Genomic DNA, 17,697 nt, shown 5'->3' on the forward strand with positions numbered 1-17,697 from the left:
AGAACACTGAGCTGTCAGCAGGGGAACACTTCTCAGGTAACAGTCATTTCATTCATAACCTCTCTGTTTCCTCTCAGATCCTCCTGATCCTTGTGGAAAAGTTACTTAACATCTTCCAAGGCCGTGTCTGAGAACTAAGACTGACATGTGGATATGAGACAAGCGGATAAATGAGATTTAATGATAGTTGTTTTCATGGCATAGTGTGACCTCCTCTCCTCCCTGCTTTCTTCATCTTGAGGATGTAAATTTTTCCCCTTAGGAGACTATTACCATCTCTTTGGCACAATTCACCTTTCTTCTTTGCAATTTCCTTCATCAAATCTACCTTACCTTTCAGAGATGGTTCATAAGACAAAGTTTGAGCTGACTTTTGTTTAGCTTTCAGATCTGCTGCACGTATTTCAGGGCTGAAGAACAGCTTGAATGTCAGAACCCTTATTTTGGTTTTCCAGCTTTGCTGACATATCTAATAAATGTGCTAGATGTGACTACAAACTCCATCTCAGTTATGTCTTTCAGTCATCAGAGTTGCTCCAAAACAACTGTACTGGATTAATGACTGTTTAAAAAAGCCCCATAAACACAAGACATGTATGTGACATAACCCATATTTTTTAGACCTCAGTTTTTATCTATAGCCCTTTGCCTAGTATTTCTTAAAAACAGGCTTTCAGAGGCTGTTAGGTTCCTGGATCTGCACCATCTGCAGCACTCACCTTTCCACCCTCATCAAATTTTCCCACGTGAAAAAACCATTCTCGGGAACAGAACCAGGTTGGCATGATCACAGTTGGTCCATGGGAGGTAAACACCTAGGAGAAAGGTGAGAAAAAGTCAGTCTTCATTAACAGAATGTCAAACCCATTTAGAACAATGTAGACCTTATGCATTCACCTGAAATCTTGCAAATGCTTATGCCTGTGCTTAGCCTTCAGCAGTTTTAAGTGCTGAGAAATGTACTCTTGAAAACGCAACATGTACCTTCAGCTCTGAGGTGTCACAGCCCAGGAGATGACTCTACCTCCTGCTCCACATTCCATAACCACCTATTCTATCATAAATTGTAACACATGCACAGTACTTCAAACTTTATTTCAAGTTCAGAGAGACATACTGGAAATGAGACTTCCACTAATAATGTAATATTGATAGTGAAGTGAATGAATTGAAAAGAATCTTAAAAAATTAAAGGTCTTCAATTTAACCCTACAATTGTTGTGCATTGATTTTCCACTTTATGTTTCTTATACATACAGTAAGGAGGAACTTCCATTGACCTTTTATTTCTGCCAGAGACACTTAAATGTTAATCAAGCTTGGACAAATAAGATGCACTAGAGATTTGCTACCAGTGGTACCTATCTTAAAGGAAAGAAAATCCTTTAGGACTGAAAGGGAGTGGCTTTTAATTTCATCCCCTTGCCGAGTGACAGCCAAGAACACATGGTTCTTTGCAGCTTTAAGCAAACTCATAAACACATTATGAAACAAATCAGAATCTGGATTAGGGAAAGTAAACTGGCTCTTTTTTTATTACAAGATGAAGTATCTAGTCCAACAAGAGACTGAACTTGTCAAACAGAATGTGCAAAGTTAAGACAGGAGACGCAGGCCGCTTCCAGGAATGACAGAGGAAAAAAGGAGCACAGCCTGGTCTACAAGGGTAGAAGAAAGAGACTTCACAATTACTGCCAGTCTTCAAACACTAATGAAAATGCTGACATTATGGACAGATGATTTCCTAGCATGATGTAGAGGTAATATTCACATTCCTGTATAGCTGAACTATTTAAACATCAGGGCATGAAGTAAATTTTATCATGTGCATCTAAGAATTTACATTTTAAAGGTGTTTCTCTTGAGTTCAACATCGGATTGAGGTGATGTCTTCTTATGTCTGGCAACTTCCATTTCCAGAGACAAGCACGGATTTAAAGTCCAAATTTTACACACTTCATTCTCTACAGACACTTAGATCAATTTTCCAAGAAATTAGATTAGAAATCTAATCAAAACTCAACATGTGACCTACTTCCACTTTTTTCGTGGCATCAATGAATCTTCTGAACTAACACAGGTTGGACACCTTAGGGTGAAACACACTGCATGGGAACTCCAGGAATACAGTGATAGAGCATCACCATCCATAAAGCGGTCCTAAGGTGTCTCACCTTAATATTAACACTTAAATTTAGGCAATCATACTTAGTCAGATATAACCCTATCACTTAATGGCTATGACTTAACACAGCAGCAGCTTGTTCATAACTGAAATACGCTGGCTTCAGATGTGCTAAATGTCAACACACACCCCCCCCCCAAAAAAGTCAGTGGGAGCTGAAAGAGTCAAAACAACCCCAGAAAACCAGAGCAGACATGATTAGTCAGTACATGGTTATTAGCTACACACTAATTACAAGGGCAATTGAGTACGGCCTGAGCAGAACAATGACCAAACAGTAATCCCAAAAGAAAACAGCAGGGAGAAAAGCTAGGCTAGAATGCATTGCATTGAATCTCATTTCTGAGTGAAAGAAAATCTTCAAAAGAAAAGTCTTGAGCTAGTTGGAATATGTGAAAAGTGTTTGGAGAGGCTAGAATGCCATTTCCTCAGTGCAGACAGGTTCATCAGAGAACATAAATGCACTTAGTCTTGAAGATAGAGCTCCACATAATTAGTTATGCTCATGTACAAAGCACACACACCCCTAATACCCTGGGTAACCTGTTCCATCGACTTCCATACATAGGTGAAACTAAACAGAACAAATTTGAAACACAAAGAAAATGAAAACAAAATTTTAAAAAACCCACATCAAAATATCATTCCTCTCTTACAGAGACTCTCTGAAAATAAACCTAAAGAGTATAGAGAGATGATAAAGTGACTTTCTTTGTGATGTGTGTCAAAGCTGTTGGCAGCACATGTCACTCTGCTCCCACCTCAGGTCACATCAGCATGCAATGAGGAATTTAAGTTCCAACACTGAGAAAGGCATTTACGTGTCTGTAGTAACTCTTCAAGGGAAGCTCTCTTTCCTGAACCAGCAACTCAAAACCCAACAGCAACGTGCCAAAAGAGTGCAGGCAGGTGGTGAAACCTTATCACATTCTGCCAGGCAGAATACAGAAAGGAAACCAACCAGTTTATAAGAGCAACATATTTAACCAAGAGCCCAGACTGCTTTCCAATGTAACAAAGTAATTCCTCCAAATGTACATTTAATTCTACTTATGCTATAGCATTTATGAAAATTATATCCACACAGATCAAGGATTAGAAGCCATCTAGAATGTGTTCAATTAAAAACATTAGAAACAATGTTATGATAAATTCCAATACCCAGGGCCAGACATTAACATGTTACAACATGAAAAAGAAAACTAAACAATGACATGAATTTGTGAGCTGTAAGCAGACCATAGGCTAAAGGACATCACTCCTGATTTTACCAAAAATTCTGTGTTATCTTAATTCGACAGTTAATGTACCAGGACCTCATCACTGAAGATCACCAGGTTTACATGCAGAATCAGGTACATGTATTAGGGTGACAAAAGAGGTACAATAGGTTGAGAAGACTCATTTGCCTAATCCTTTTTTGAAGTAGGATAAGAAGTTTAAAAAACAAAACAAAACCCAAAAATTGCAACAAACTTCATAAAGCTTTAAGGAACCTAACCACCCAATCTGGTATGGATTACATCTCATTAGTTTATGTTGTACTGAATTGTTTCACCCTTTCCTATGCCCATATAAATAACTGCCTCTATCACCTAATCACTGCATGCTTTGACATCAGCTGAAAATCCCTGCTCTAAAGAAGCTGAGCTCTGGAACACCAAAAAGTACATTTTGGAAATAAAACACGCCGGGACACTCCATACTGAAAGGTTGATATGTACATAGTAATCCTGGGACAGGCTCAACTACAAATCAGCATTACTTTACCTTCACAATCCCAAACTCTACTTAGCAACAAAAATAATCAAAAAGAATTCAAGAGCCATGAGAACTACTAAGGGCAGTGAAAGCAGAGAGCATTCAGTCCTGCTCCTGGAAAAATTATGACATACCACTCCACATGATTTCCTAAGGATTTGAAGACTGAAATGTTTTGCAGTTTGCAGGAAACATGGACTCTTTGCAAGGATGAGAGAACCTATGAGAACAGCTAGAAGATGATACTTTCTCAGTTGCTGTAACAGACTTTCTGTCTGGTGTTTCCAACCACTGTTTGAAGGGACCTATATTGTTTATTTTCAGGAAGAACTAACCAGGATGATGCAGGTAGTTCCCCTTTCAGTACAGAGCTGTAGAGTATGTCCACCACTGCAGGAACAATCCCTTCTAATACTTCAAAACTTAATTAAGGTTCAAATTAAGGTACTACTGAAACAAAAGGTGTCGTAGTTTTGCATGGCTGGGTTCTGGTGAAGAAGGGGGGCTGCAGGGGTGGCTTCTGCAAGCAGCAGCCAGAAGCTCTCTGCAGCCCCACAGAGCAAACACCAGCCGGCTCAAGGCTGGAGTCGCTGCTGACCAAGGCCGAGCCCATCAGCCATGGTCACAGCGCCCCTGGGAATCACAGTGAGGAGAAAAAAACCACAAGCAGCCACTTTTTGCCCCCAGAGAAGGGAGTGAGAGGATGTAAGAAACTGTGCAGACACCAAGGCCAGGGAAGCAGGGGGAGAAGGCATCCCAGGTGCTACAGAGAAAGATGCCCCTGCAGCCCATGGAGAAACCTGTGCTGCAGCAAGTGTCCCCTCACAGCCCATGGAAAAGGCCACAAAGAACAAAGCACAGGGTAAAGTCCTCTTACATCAGGCTGAACTCCACCTACTTATTTTTTCATTTTTTTTAAACCTCCTGCTGAAAGGAAATCTGTTTACAAATTTTCCAAAGGTAAATGTATTAACTATGGGTTTATAGTCTAATACGTATGTATTGAATTAGCTGTGGTTTTTGCTTTATGTGAGCTAGCCCATGCCAGCCTCATTGTGCTGGATAATTGAGAGCTGACTATACTGCTGAATCTCTCTTTTTTTTGTAGCTGAATGCTCCTAGTAAAACCCAATAGCAAGCACCATTCTTCCAGTCCTTTTCAGAGCTTTTATCTACTAATGATGATGAATTAACCTACTGCTGAAACCAAAAGAATAGATGCATGCAAAGGGACTAGCCTGTATGATTTTAGCATGTCTTACATCTTTTTTTCTTGTCTGTAAGCTGCTAAAAGTGGTCTTTGTAACATCCATGCCTTAACAAGTCTCTCCAATTCTTGGACAGTTTCCAGTATTTAAAAAGTCAAGTATTTACAATGGAAGAATTACTCCATCTAGCAAAATGAAGCATTCTGTACCAAGAGGTTGTCTACTTGGCTTGCTATTTATGCTGAGCTTTTGCCACAAAAGAAAGAAAAGAATATGGTCAAAGTAATATAGCAGATATTGAATTGTGGTTAGAACAAACAAGGAACCCACTAAGAAGCAACACGGACCAGGGCTCATGCACTAGGTCTTAAAAAAAGTATCATTCCATTTGACTTCTGAACACGTCCTTTGGTATTTCAGAAAAGACTGAATAGGTGGTTTAGATTTTGAGACAGTACCCCCATGAAGGTAACCTGACTGAAATTACTATGTTACTACAACAAAATATTTATTTACACAGCAATTTTCATCTCAAAGGTGGTCTATGAAAAACAAAAGACCACACAAATGTCCCAGTTGCAATGACTGTAATACTCTACTTATAAAGAGTTATGAAATCTCCAGTATTCCTAAGGTTATTTGAATGTATTATTCATTTTCTGTCTATAAAAGGATTACCTGTGTTTGTAACTTATTTAACTCTATTTAAAAGATAGCAACATACACAGTGTACAAAGGTCTGGAAAATCCTCTTCTCTTTGGAACCCTGGAGGAACATCTCCTGCCAGCCCTGGGGAAGGCTATGCTGCTGTTGACTGAGCGTGTTACTGATCTTTTCCTTCCTATCCATCTTCCTGACGACCCCTCCTCCAATTTCACCTCCCGACATGGTGTGCAGCAAAGTAAAAAGACTCTGATGCTTTTTGAAGTAGCTGGTGCCATGCCCACAATTAACAAAGCAGTCAGTTGTTCGCTTCTCTAAAACTTGCTAGTAAAGATGAAACCAAATTCACATAAAAAGCAACACACGAATGTTTTCTACTCTTACAACCTTGTAACATTAACCTTTGGTTAATATGTGAATAAACCTCCTGGCATATCCCAACTTCAAGAAGTTTTAAAATTCCAGTATTTTGAGGAAGAAACATGAAATGGTTTTGAGTGCTGAGGTTTATCCAAAAGCACAAGATACTCCACCTACTAATGCTCACTGATTCTCCTTTTCAAAGGAATGTTATAAGAGCTGTATGCAACCTGGGAGTGGGGGGAGATACAAGCCTCAGTTAAATGAAATACAAGTATGGAATTGTAGGGAAGGAGATCACGCCTGCATCTGGAAAGTTCAGCTGTGTGCTCATGTACATGCAGAAGATCCACAGGATCAGCAATAAACTTGCTGTATTTCCATACAAATGGTATTTCACTTGTGTAGTTTTTCCCCTAGAGGTTTTTAACATTTAGAGTAAAAGTTAGATCAGATATTAGACTACAGAGTCTGATTATCTGATTAACAACTGCAATAGTAGACTGTTTTTTTTAGCAAACCAAAGCAAACTTTACTCCAAACACATCCCTTGTGTCTTCCATTGTATCATGAGTCTTTGAGGGGTTTCAGACTACCAAATGCATCTCAGCACACTGAGAGCGTTTGATCTGCATTCTGTATCCCTTCAAAGTTGTCAGTGGGAAAACAAAGAAAAAGACAGAAAATAAAAATCAGTTATTTGATTATTTTAGAAAAATACATTTTGCTGCTAGAGTGAAAACCATTAGCACAACCTATTTTGGGGGAGGGAGGAACGAAACTTTTCTAGGAATATTTTTTTAATATAAATAAATAAATGGCCTCATACTAACCCTCTGCACAGTTTCAAATCATTTACACTTCCTCATAATGATAAATACTAACTGGGGAAGGGAGGGGGGAAACCCAATGCAGTACCTCAGCAAAAGATTTTATACATGATACATTTTTGATAACGAAAGGACCCCAATACATGTCAAGAAGGCAGTGATCTGTTACGACAGTTTGGGTTTCAGTGGTGCAGATGGCAAGACTGGAAAGACCTCAACCAATTCTGAGAATACACAGAAATGAAAATAATTAAGTGCCCATCCATTTGTAAAACTCTGAGAAAAAACAGACCTGAGAGCACTACAAAGCTTTCCCTCCTATCTGTTTCAGCCTCCCTCGCAACTTGTTGATGGGTTTATACGTGGGATCTGTAGGTTCTTTCACTGCCTCCCAGCCAACAATCTGGTCAGTATTTCCTTTTACTTGTGCCTGCCTACTCTATAACCAGAAGTCTCACAGCATGGCTAGTTTGAAGGTCACACCGTATCTCCAAAGTTGGGCTCTAGGTATGCATCACACTGACATTTATTCCTACGCTAACTGCTGTCTGAACTTGGCATTCTCTGTTGCTGGTTTGAATCAGATACTCTCCAGCCAGGCATTCAATCTATCCAGCATGTTAAAATATTTTCAAAATTTCAAGAATTCAATTAGAAGAAAGAAGGTAATACATAGATGAAGATTTTCCAAGTGGAGGCTGCTATGAATTAGCTTCAGGGCACCGATGCTCCAATTAGAACAATATAAATCAACAGTAAAGATCAGTGATCACAGCCCAGATCTGTCCTAAGTCAGAGACCTGTGAGCATGAAGCCCAGGCAATGGGGGTCCTCTCTACCACTCAGAACTTCTGCCATGGAGCAACTCAGCTCATCCAAGATCTGTGTTGCTATCTCCAATTACTACAGTGGAGCTTCTAGAACAAGGCTTCTCATGTCAGTAATTCAGATGAGCACCTTTGAACAGGTGAGTATCTGCCTCAGCCTCATGCATCCATACGTTCCTATAATATAAGTATCCACAAATTGATTACATGAATTTGCATTGTAAGAAATAATCTCTAAAAGGCATAGCTAAAATGTTCAAAGAATAGAGAGGAAGTCAAGTCTCCTACACATATGAAGATGATCTTTTTATATTATTTTTAACACCTTTTTCTTATCCTGTCCTGCAGAAATACATACCCCTGAAAGGACAGTAACCACATTCTCTCTGGCACTCAGCATATATCATTAGCAAATAGTAATGGCATCATAGAAACATGACAGCAACAAGGGTCTTGCTATGATTTCAAAGAAAAAATATTAATAACCACCTGAAGGAAGCCAACTGAATCAGAGAATAAAATGTTTTTTCAGCTGTCAAAAAGTTGGAAATCGATGGAGGAAACAAATGCCAGAATTGTACTTAGCTTAAATTTTAAAACAGAGCAGCATTTTTGGCTATATGGAAAACCAAACACAGTTGCAGCACCAGCTGGGAAGGACCTACTGAGCAGCTCTTTGAAAGTTTCATGGGTCACTCAAGAAAACCATCTTTTTCTGTCACACATATCCTGCCAAAAATTATTAACATATTTAAATGAGGTCTCAAATCTCTGAATCACAAATTTTGAAAGAAGCAGTGTAAAACACAAAAGCACAGAAACATTTAAAGTAATGTTTAAAAATGGGTAATAATTTTACTTCGTAAAATTTAGATTACATCTTTGATAATTCCCCCAAACTCCACAAAACTGATGTGAAGGGCTTTGCACGTGCTACTTGTAAAAAATAATGATAAAACAGATAAAACACAGCAAACCACAAGGCACTTTCAGCAAAGCTTTCTCTCTATCTTTTCTTGCATCACTGATTCAAATTATCATGAAGATGGGTCCAACCTTTTCTATAGTAAAGGAAGTCACACGTTTGAACATTTCTGTGGGGAACAGCAAATATCCCTGCCAGCATGGATGGGGAGTTCAGTGTTAGAAACAAAGCTAAGGAGGAGTTTCAGTGCCACAAACTCCCCATGGTGCCAAACTGGGACTTTGAAGCTCAAGTAAACTGGCAGCATAGCAAAAAGTAAAAAGAGCATTAATCAGGTCTCTCAGTAAGGTTTTATCTAACTTAGCTTTGTATTAATCCATTAATCACAATCAAGATATCAAAAATATTCCTGTTTCTTAAAAAATATTTACTATTCTCTGTATTTGTTGCATTAAGACAGTGTGACATTCTAACTACAATACTGACTCTAGACATCCACTGAAATCTATGAGAAATTAAGCTTCAAATTAACAACACATCTGCTTGCTGAACCTGAAGCTCTGAGTCCCTGTGCAGGATCCCAAAATAGCACATTTCTAGGATTCAACTGCTGTGCAGTATCCCTGAACACATCCAGCACAGGCAATTCTGGAACACCTACAGCCTCCCTGCACTGCTTAAGAAACTCAGTAAATCTAACACCCTGGGAATTAGACTCCTGTGTTTGGTTTAACAATATCTAAAATAACCACTATAACTTCTTTTGGGAAGTGGGGATCTCTGCCCTTCTCAAACTGCACCACTTCACCAGGAAATCCCACGTGAAAATAAAGTATAGAACCAGGAGGATCCACATATTGCAATAACGGATTCTGAATTCCAGAATAAGCATAACCTCAGAAATAATCTGTTAAATCCTGACTCAGGAAGCCATTCCTTCAGGAGCATATACGTAGGCAAGCTGCGAATGTTTAAATATTTATCTAGGTTGAGACATGAAGAGCAATATTTCACACATGCACATGTGTTATCCTGCCCCAGCTACATTCTTTGGAGACTGGAAGAAGGAGGCAGCTTTTTAAAAAGGAAATAGATCTTGAAAAATATTTAAATTAATCTACAAAAGCTACATTTATGTTGCAAAGGTTACTCACATCTTCACTAGCAACCAGGCTTTTGTAATTCAAGTTGAGTGAAAAGAAATGCAAGTTCTGATCTTCCAAAACCAGCTGAAGCATTTAAGCCACACACCCAGTTCCATGATAATAAACATGTTCTTCCTCTTAAAAAAAAAAAAAGCTTCAAATACTGCCAAAGGACCATAAAACTAATGAGGTATAATACCTTTGGGACCCATTATTCTGGCATGCTTCCACCGACACCCTGTGAAAAATGACAGCAATCCTGGACCTCTGAAATCTAGCCTGAGTTAGTGCAACAACTGGTCACCGAGGTACCAGCCAGAGAGGAAAGAGGGAGCTCCCACAGCAGTTCTTTGGACTCAAACCTTCAACTCAGCAACTTCATTTCCAAATACACAAAAAATACTGACTGGCAAGTGTTCCAGCTTGCTAATGAAAATTAAGAGAAGGCATCAGCTTTTTAAAGCTCATGGAACATCAAAAGACAACCTGGTCAGTTAAAATTTTGATTTATTTTCCTAATTCACTGAAATGTGAGACAGCTTAATTCTAAGAAGCAGCAGAGAATATGGCACTGTGTGTTACTGCTGCTGTTTGTACTGTACAACTGCCATGGAGGACAAGGAAAGAAAATATCCTTCAGGCTGAGCAAAACCTCCCTTTGATAGAAGTACCAGAGGAATTAATCCACCAACATGCTTCAGCACTTCCCTGCACCAGGTGTGCCAAGTTTTGAAGCGAGTGTGACACTCCCAGCACTTTAATTTGAATTAGGTTGTTTCTAAAAACCTCTTCCCTTCATTTCCAAGGGGGAACTTCTCACATGTTTCATTCTATACAACGATACTGTGTTTATACCAACTGCCACTTAGAAGAGACATAAACCAGGTTTATATAAAGTATCTGCAAAATGTAAAGTTAAAGAATTACATGAAGGGGCTGTACAGTGTTTCAAATTAAATGGAAGATGTTTCTGTTTCCACTTCTGTCAGTGAAAATACAGACTACCTTCCTCTACTTCAGTGGAATTACTGCATCCAGGGTGTCACTGGATGTCATGTTTATACCTCCTGGTCCATAATATACTTCTGTCATATCTAGAAGATCCTTTGCAGATGAAGCTTTCTCAGAGAGAGAAGGGATGTTAGTTCAGGTGCAGCACCACGCCAAGCCTGGATCAGGCTTCCACTCAGATCGATAAGTCAGCAAAAGTAACTCATCACTGCTTTGACTGGGGATAAAACTCACCATACCACCAACTGCATCGACACACCTAGAACAGAAGTTGTTGCTGCTCATTTAGAGGTGTTTGACAATGGCCTGTCCACACACCAGGTCACTTGGCCATCAAGAGCACTCCGGAAAGGTTTTTATAAAGTATAAATATCTTAAAGCACAGCTGTAATTAAAACACCCCATTTTCACACACACAGAGTAAAATAACCAGCACTTGCTTTATTGCCACTGGAAGATGACTGGACAAGTTTTACTGACCCTTACCACATCAGACATTTCTGTGACAGGCTGGGTTTATACTCAATTTCCAAGTTGTAGATTTCCCAGTTTCCAAGCTATCAGTCCAGATTAACTCCAGCACATCCTTGCCCTGAGCACTTCTGCTAAATCCACTGGGCCACCCCACCCCATCCCACCACCTTCTCTGGTGTGCTGCTCCCGCAGCAAGCACATCATGGGGTTATTGATGGGATGGCAGCAGGCAGCACCCTGCCCTTCATGTCACACTCACAAGTACATCTTCCTATGCCTGAAGCCCTCCTCAAACAAAGCAAGGGTGTGTCTTCCAGTTTTACTTCAGGGCAGGCAAAACAAACAAGTCTTTTGAAGGGAAAGGAAAGGACAGGGAAATATCAAGGCCTTCAAGTAAAAGAAAGAAAAGGAAACAAGGAGAAAACATGAGACTTCCTATGCTGCCCCAGCTGTGCTGGTCTGTGCATTCTGTTTAAATAGTTTTCAGTCTAACAGTCAAACAGTTCTGAGTAACATAATGCATATGCTGGGCGACAGCTATCAGACCTGGAATATCTCATTTCTGCTCCATCATGAGACCTATCACCTCCTCACACAAACTGAAATAAATAAATAAAAGGCAACTTTTAAGATCAATGCCATGACAAATGATCCAAGCCTCAGCCTTTCTTCTGTGAAACCTTAGAAAGCTAAATCTATCTTTTGATAACAAAGTGTTGATTGTAGCTCAAAGAAAATAGAGTATTTGTGATCCAAGTGTTTCTGGTGGATGTATACTGATACCAACTATGATGCTATGCAATTAGTTACACAAATTTTTATTTCAAATAAGAAGATAGGTAGCTTGAGGGGTTACTTTATCTTTTGAGCTACATAAAAGATTACAAGGATAGCAATCATTGATTCAAATCAACTTATTCAAGCTAAAAACCACCATGCCTTCTTCCTGCAACCCATGCACTTCCTAACGGTGACACTTTATAGAAACTGTAAATAGCTTCAGCAGTCATTTACTAAAAACGAATCTCAGTGTTTACTGTACTAAATATTGTAAGGCAGGAGTACTACAGAAGAAGACTGGGTACATGGAAACGTGCTCCTCTTAACATCCTTTAAAACACAGCAGTCCAGTTTCACAGCGTGGCAAGCTTCGAAAAGCTCAGGTGAGGTCTCTCTAGAGATGAATGCAGATACAAAGGTTTGCTTTTTAAGCATATTTCATGCATTTCATTTCTTCCCTGTACAACAAAAGGTTTGGGTCAATCTCCTTTCTGTTTAAATCAAACTATGCATAGTTTGACAGTAGTGTTTCACTACTTCTTTCAGTCTTATCACCTGTTGTCACAATAGTCTTATTCTAAATTGTTGCAGACATAATTACTTTTCCTAATGTGAATAAGAAGGTAATTGGTGTTCTTCAACTCAACAGAATTTCTTATTAGCCAGCTGCAATCAGGAGACATTTTCAGCATAGCAGCTGCTTTGCAAATCCCACAATTTTAAACATCAATATTTAAAATAGCAACAGAAGTTAAAATCCGAAATCCATTCCATATTAAAAACCATAATCTTGTCAGGAATGTCCTTTATGTTCTAAATATTTCCATTTAGTTAAAACAAACCATTCTCCTGACAGAAATGTGAAAGCAAGGCTTTTTTTAATACAAGGGAAAACTAAAAACTTTACTGGTTTACATCCTGCAGTTCCACAACCAATTTTGGCCAATCCAGTCAAGACTGACTGCTCCTGCACGAGCCCAGGGACTGCAGACAATCCCTGCAGCTTTAAAGCAGTTGCCACAATACTGAAGCGCATTATATGCTACTATGTGGGCCTGCACTATAATTCATTTTCAACAGTTGGAGCAAAGTCTCAGCTTTTTACAGCATATTGTTTTACCATTGTTGTTGTTTTTCATAAACCAGATAAATTGTCCTGCAGCATGCTGGCAGCCCAGGCTGGAGCAGTGGCCTTGGCTGGGGGCCTGGTGCTCTCCCAGCCCCTCTCTTGGCAGGGCACGGAGAAAATAAGATGCAAAACTTGTGGGTTGTGATAAAGGCAATTTAAGAGGTGGGAGTGGAGCAAGGGCTGCAGGGGGGAGCAAAGGGAAAAGAAAAAGTTCATCCCCTACATCCCATCAGCTGGCATCATCCAGCTGCTTCCAGGAAACACAGAGACCTCCGTCCATGTAGCTGCTGCTTCGGGAGACAAACACCTTAATAACAAATCCCCTCCCTGCCTCCTTTCTCTCAGCTTTTACTGCTGAGCATGACATCACAGCGTAGGAACATCCCTTTGGTCAGCTGGGCTCAGCTGTCCCACTGTGCGTGTCCCTCAGCCCACTGAGGGGTCTGTGCAGACACAGCCCTGCTGCTGTGTGAAACACTGGTGTGTCACTGATACCTTCAAGCCACAAACACAAACCACAGCACTACGTGGGTTGCTATGAGGAAAGTTACCCCCACCCCAGCCAGACCCAATATACCCTGATTTGTATTTTGAAAAAAATATTTTTAGAAGTGTTTGTGCATTCTGTCAGCAAAATCAAGCAGTTTCCTTACATTGCTGTGCTTCTGGCTATTTGCAAATATTTGAAGTTATTCTGTCAGTAGTTGGTATCAGTGAGCAAAACCATGAGGTTTTTAAACCTTTACCTAAAAATGAAATGTTTGGCTAGGTATTTCACTACTCCTCAGTTACAAGGAGTAAATAGTTGCTCCTAAATTCAGCAAAAGACAGAGTATGATGCTTATATTTCATGATCTGATGACAGGTAGCAAGTTTCAATCCTGTGAGGAGGAAATTCTTTGCTTAAAATAAAGCCTCTTAGAACTCAGAGATTAATTGTGTCACCCTTGGGCATTTCTCTCCTGGTCTTAAAATAAAAAAGAAATTGTTAACACAACCTTCTGATCAAAGAGCATTGGTAAGAAACAATGTGTTTGAAAAGGTAAAACATCAGTGTCCTCTGGAAAGAAAAAAACCCCCAAAACTAGTAGAATGATGAAAGAAAGATTCAAAGCTAAAGACTGTAATCCAGCTCTGGATTACATACACTGTCCTGCACACACCATCCACACTAATAATGTCAGGCACTGGTCAGGGCAGACTGCTGAAATCTCTCTCAAGATGACAATTGCCATAGCTGACCTTACACAGCAAAACCGAATTATATTCTAGTTGCAGCCTGGAATAGGTAACCAAAGCAAGAGGAGAGGAGAGAAATGGAAGGGGGAAGGGTGATGGACATAAAAGCATCCTGTGGAAGACCCTTGGGCAGAACCCTAAGCTGCAGATAGAACTGCAAGAGCTCGTAGAAAAACCTGCAAGGCTTGGAACAGTGAGAAAAAGAAAACCAAAGCTTCCCTTTGCTTCTGTTACTCTAGACAAAACCCACAACTTTTTGCATGATAAAGAAACTATGACAAGAAATATCTGATGCCTTCATCAGCTTATCCTGTCACAGAAGCAAGTCACAAGACCCCAGGGTCTCCCTACCTCCTCAGCTCAAAACAGGTGATGTTGTGTGTAAGGTTAATACCTTTCAACATGTTCCAACACATCCCATAACTCCACAGTCAAGTCTAATTCACATGAAGTCATCTTAAAGACAAAAGTAACATGATATACCAATTTATTTTATAAATGTCTGCATTTACAGACTAAAACATGTGGATTTGGTTTTAATTTAAGCTACATAGTTTTATTGATGAGCTTCCTAAATCCGTCCTAAATCACCCTACATAAAATAGATAACTGTAAATTAATTACCATACATTCTCTCACTCTCTGCTGAGTTGTAGATACTATTAGGATATATAATGAAAATCTCTTTTACAAATTCCATGAGATAGATGGAACACACAGAGAAGAATTTCAATCAATCAAAAATTTCTTCTTTGCCACTTACTGTTTTCACTCAGAGTTTATGATTCACAGAAGAAGAAACAAAAGATGAGTAAGGAAAACAGCCAAACAGCTTTTATTTATCTTTTCATAAACATTGCCTCTCAACAGAATCTGCTTGAAGCTTAAAATTTAGCCCAGTATCCAGCAGATTCCTAGGAAGAGGGATCAAGACACTGGTCTGATAGAAAGGGTCGCAGCAGCAGCAGCTCCCGACAAGAGCCCACGGGATGCACTTGCAAGGAATATATATTTGGCATATACCAAAATAAATCCAACCAAACATAAAGCTTGTTCACAGTTACGCCTCATTTCATATTTGAATATAGACCACATGTTTGAGGATTAAGTCAGCGAACCCGATCTGTCTCTTCCAGGAAACAGCAATGGAACAATCGGGCTACAGACCTGACAAGTATTTCGTCCGGACCAGCTGTGCACGGAACGGGTTGTCCTCCAAAACACAACAGAGCCTGACTACAAGAAGAGGATCTTCTCTAACTAGAGCCTTAAACTCAAAACACACCCACGTGTAATTGAGCCAGCAGACTTTCCACAGCAGAGAAAGACCCTACCCACATTACTACTACAAAGAGGACACAACACAGGAGCTCTCTCCCAGTCCCAGGTGGACCTCAAATAGCTGTTATCATTTATAACTTCATTTCTTGGGAGTGTCTATTTTAGAAGAAACTTTAGAAGAAATAAACTAAAAAAAGGGAAACCACACTCCTACCTTCTCCATCTAATTTTTGCTGCCCAAATTATGCTTCACCAGACAGCAAGCAGACCTCTATGGAGAAAATAGCCTGCCAAATTCTAGAGTTACAGGTTAAAAACCAGACACGAGCCAAACAAGCAGCACAGGATCCATAAATCTCAGGCAACACTAAATTGAACTGAAGCTTATTTTTCCTTTTGATCTCCCTCTGCAGATTAACCAGGCTTTTCCAGCGATCAGTACCTAATACTTTGAAAAAAGACACACAGAAAAGCTGTCAGTTTTTATAATTCATGTCCAATACTTAGGCTTTTTTTGAACTCTTTTCAAGAGTTGATACTTGCACATGACTTCAGAGTTACACAGAAAAGATAGATAGTAAATCCTGACCAGGAACAAGGCCCCTATTGCTTTTTGTCTTGCACTTCCAAGAAAGTAAACATTGATGTTATGTCAATGACTTATGTTTAATAAGTTGTGCTTAATCATGTATGTTTTGTAAAAAGCTTCCAGTATTAACAGCTGAAGCAAGAGCCACAGTATTGTTTACATGGGTACCACTTTTTCCTTCAGGAGGCAAACTTACAGATGAAGTAAACCAGGTTGCTCCATGAACTATGGACTAAGAAATAAGACAAGGAAATCTCAGCTAGGAATCAGAATGAGGTGAAAGAAATAACAACTGGTACAAACCAGTCACAAAAGTCTTAATGAAAACGTGGCTCACAATGTTATAAAAAACCTGTCTTGTTTAAACAATCCAAAGCTCGTTATTTTTGGATGCACATGGATTTTTCTCTACTTGAAGAGTTCGCTGGAAAAGCTTGTCTTACATGGCTGTGTTACAGGAGCAGGGTACAGCTCCTCTCTCATGCACATCATAACCTTACTCTGCACGTGTAACCCTGTTCCATACCAAACATGCAGCAGTGTAACAGAAACGTCACTCTAAGCATAAAGATGTGTGTGGTTGAGTAAGAACACACCCCAGGAACAAGATGGAATGGTTGAAATTCTGCTCCAAACTGACACTACAATACTTTTACATCTGAAGAGCTGGTGCTCGTGAGCGAAGATTCCAACAAGCAGAATTGGTGCCTGTCAGGTGCTTATTCTTTTCTTTTATAATGAACACTTCAGGAAATCACTGATGACAGAAAAAGGTCATGACAAAAGCATGTACCTCATGTTCCAAAATTATATTTTCTGTTTGCAGCATTTGTATCCATCTCCAGAGATTTCCAATCCCATGACAAACATTTGAGGTATAAGAATAGGACCTAAAAAGAGACTCAGAACACTTTAATTGAGTATCACTTCGAGAAATGAGGGGAACATTTTCCTTCTATGATGAAACACTGACATGAATGGTTCGACCATATTCCAAGCAGGTCAGAAGCATGGCTTCTCTCAGTAATCAATACAGAGTTAGGATCGCAGGCTGTAGATTTTGGCAGCTTCCCTGTGTCACACTGTGGCAAGCATGATCTGAAAACTGTGACCATAATTCAGTATTGAGACAGGAAAAGAGATTAGAAATGAAAATCTTGTTCAAAGTTGATACTCATGCCAGACCCACCAAGTTGCTTAGAGAAAGCTTTATACAGAGAGTTAAAGCTGCTTTGTGATGCAGCTTTAGAAATATTTCGAGCTGTGGGAATTTCTCCCCAGCTCTCCCT

The 17,697-nt window shown here is 39.6% G+C and overlaps 1 protein-coding gene across 1 annotated transcript in view; it reads right to left on the reverse strand.

Annotated features, from left to right (window-relative positions):
* B3GNTL1 (UDP-GlcNAc:betaGal beta-1,3-N-acetylglucosaminyltransferase like 1) overlaps positions 1-17,697 on the reverse strand; it is a gene marked incomplete at its 5' end in the record, with an annotated part of 114,514 nt that overhangs the window by 34,286 nt on the left and 62,531 nt on the right. Inside the window, one exon of the mRNA XM_084273515.1 lies at positions 720-815. Coding sequence (XP_084129641.1) covers positions 720-815 — 96 coding nt within the window. The remainder of the gene's footprint in view (positions 1-719; positions 816-17,697) is intronic.

The sequence above is a fragment of the Gallinula chloropus genome, assembly GCF_964237585.1.
Source record: "Gallinula chloropus genome assembly, chromosome: 20".
NCBI classification, from domain to species: Eukaryota; Metazoa; Chordata; class Aves; order Gruiformes; family Rallidae; genus Gallinula; species Gallinula chloropus.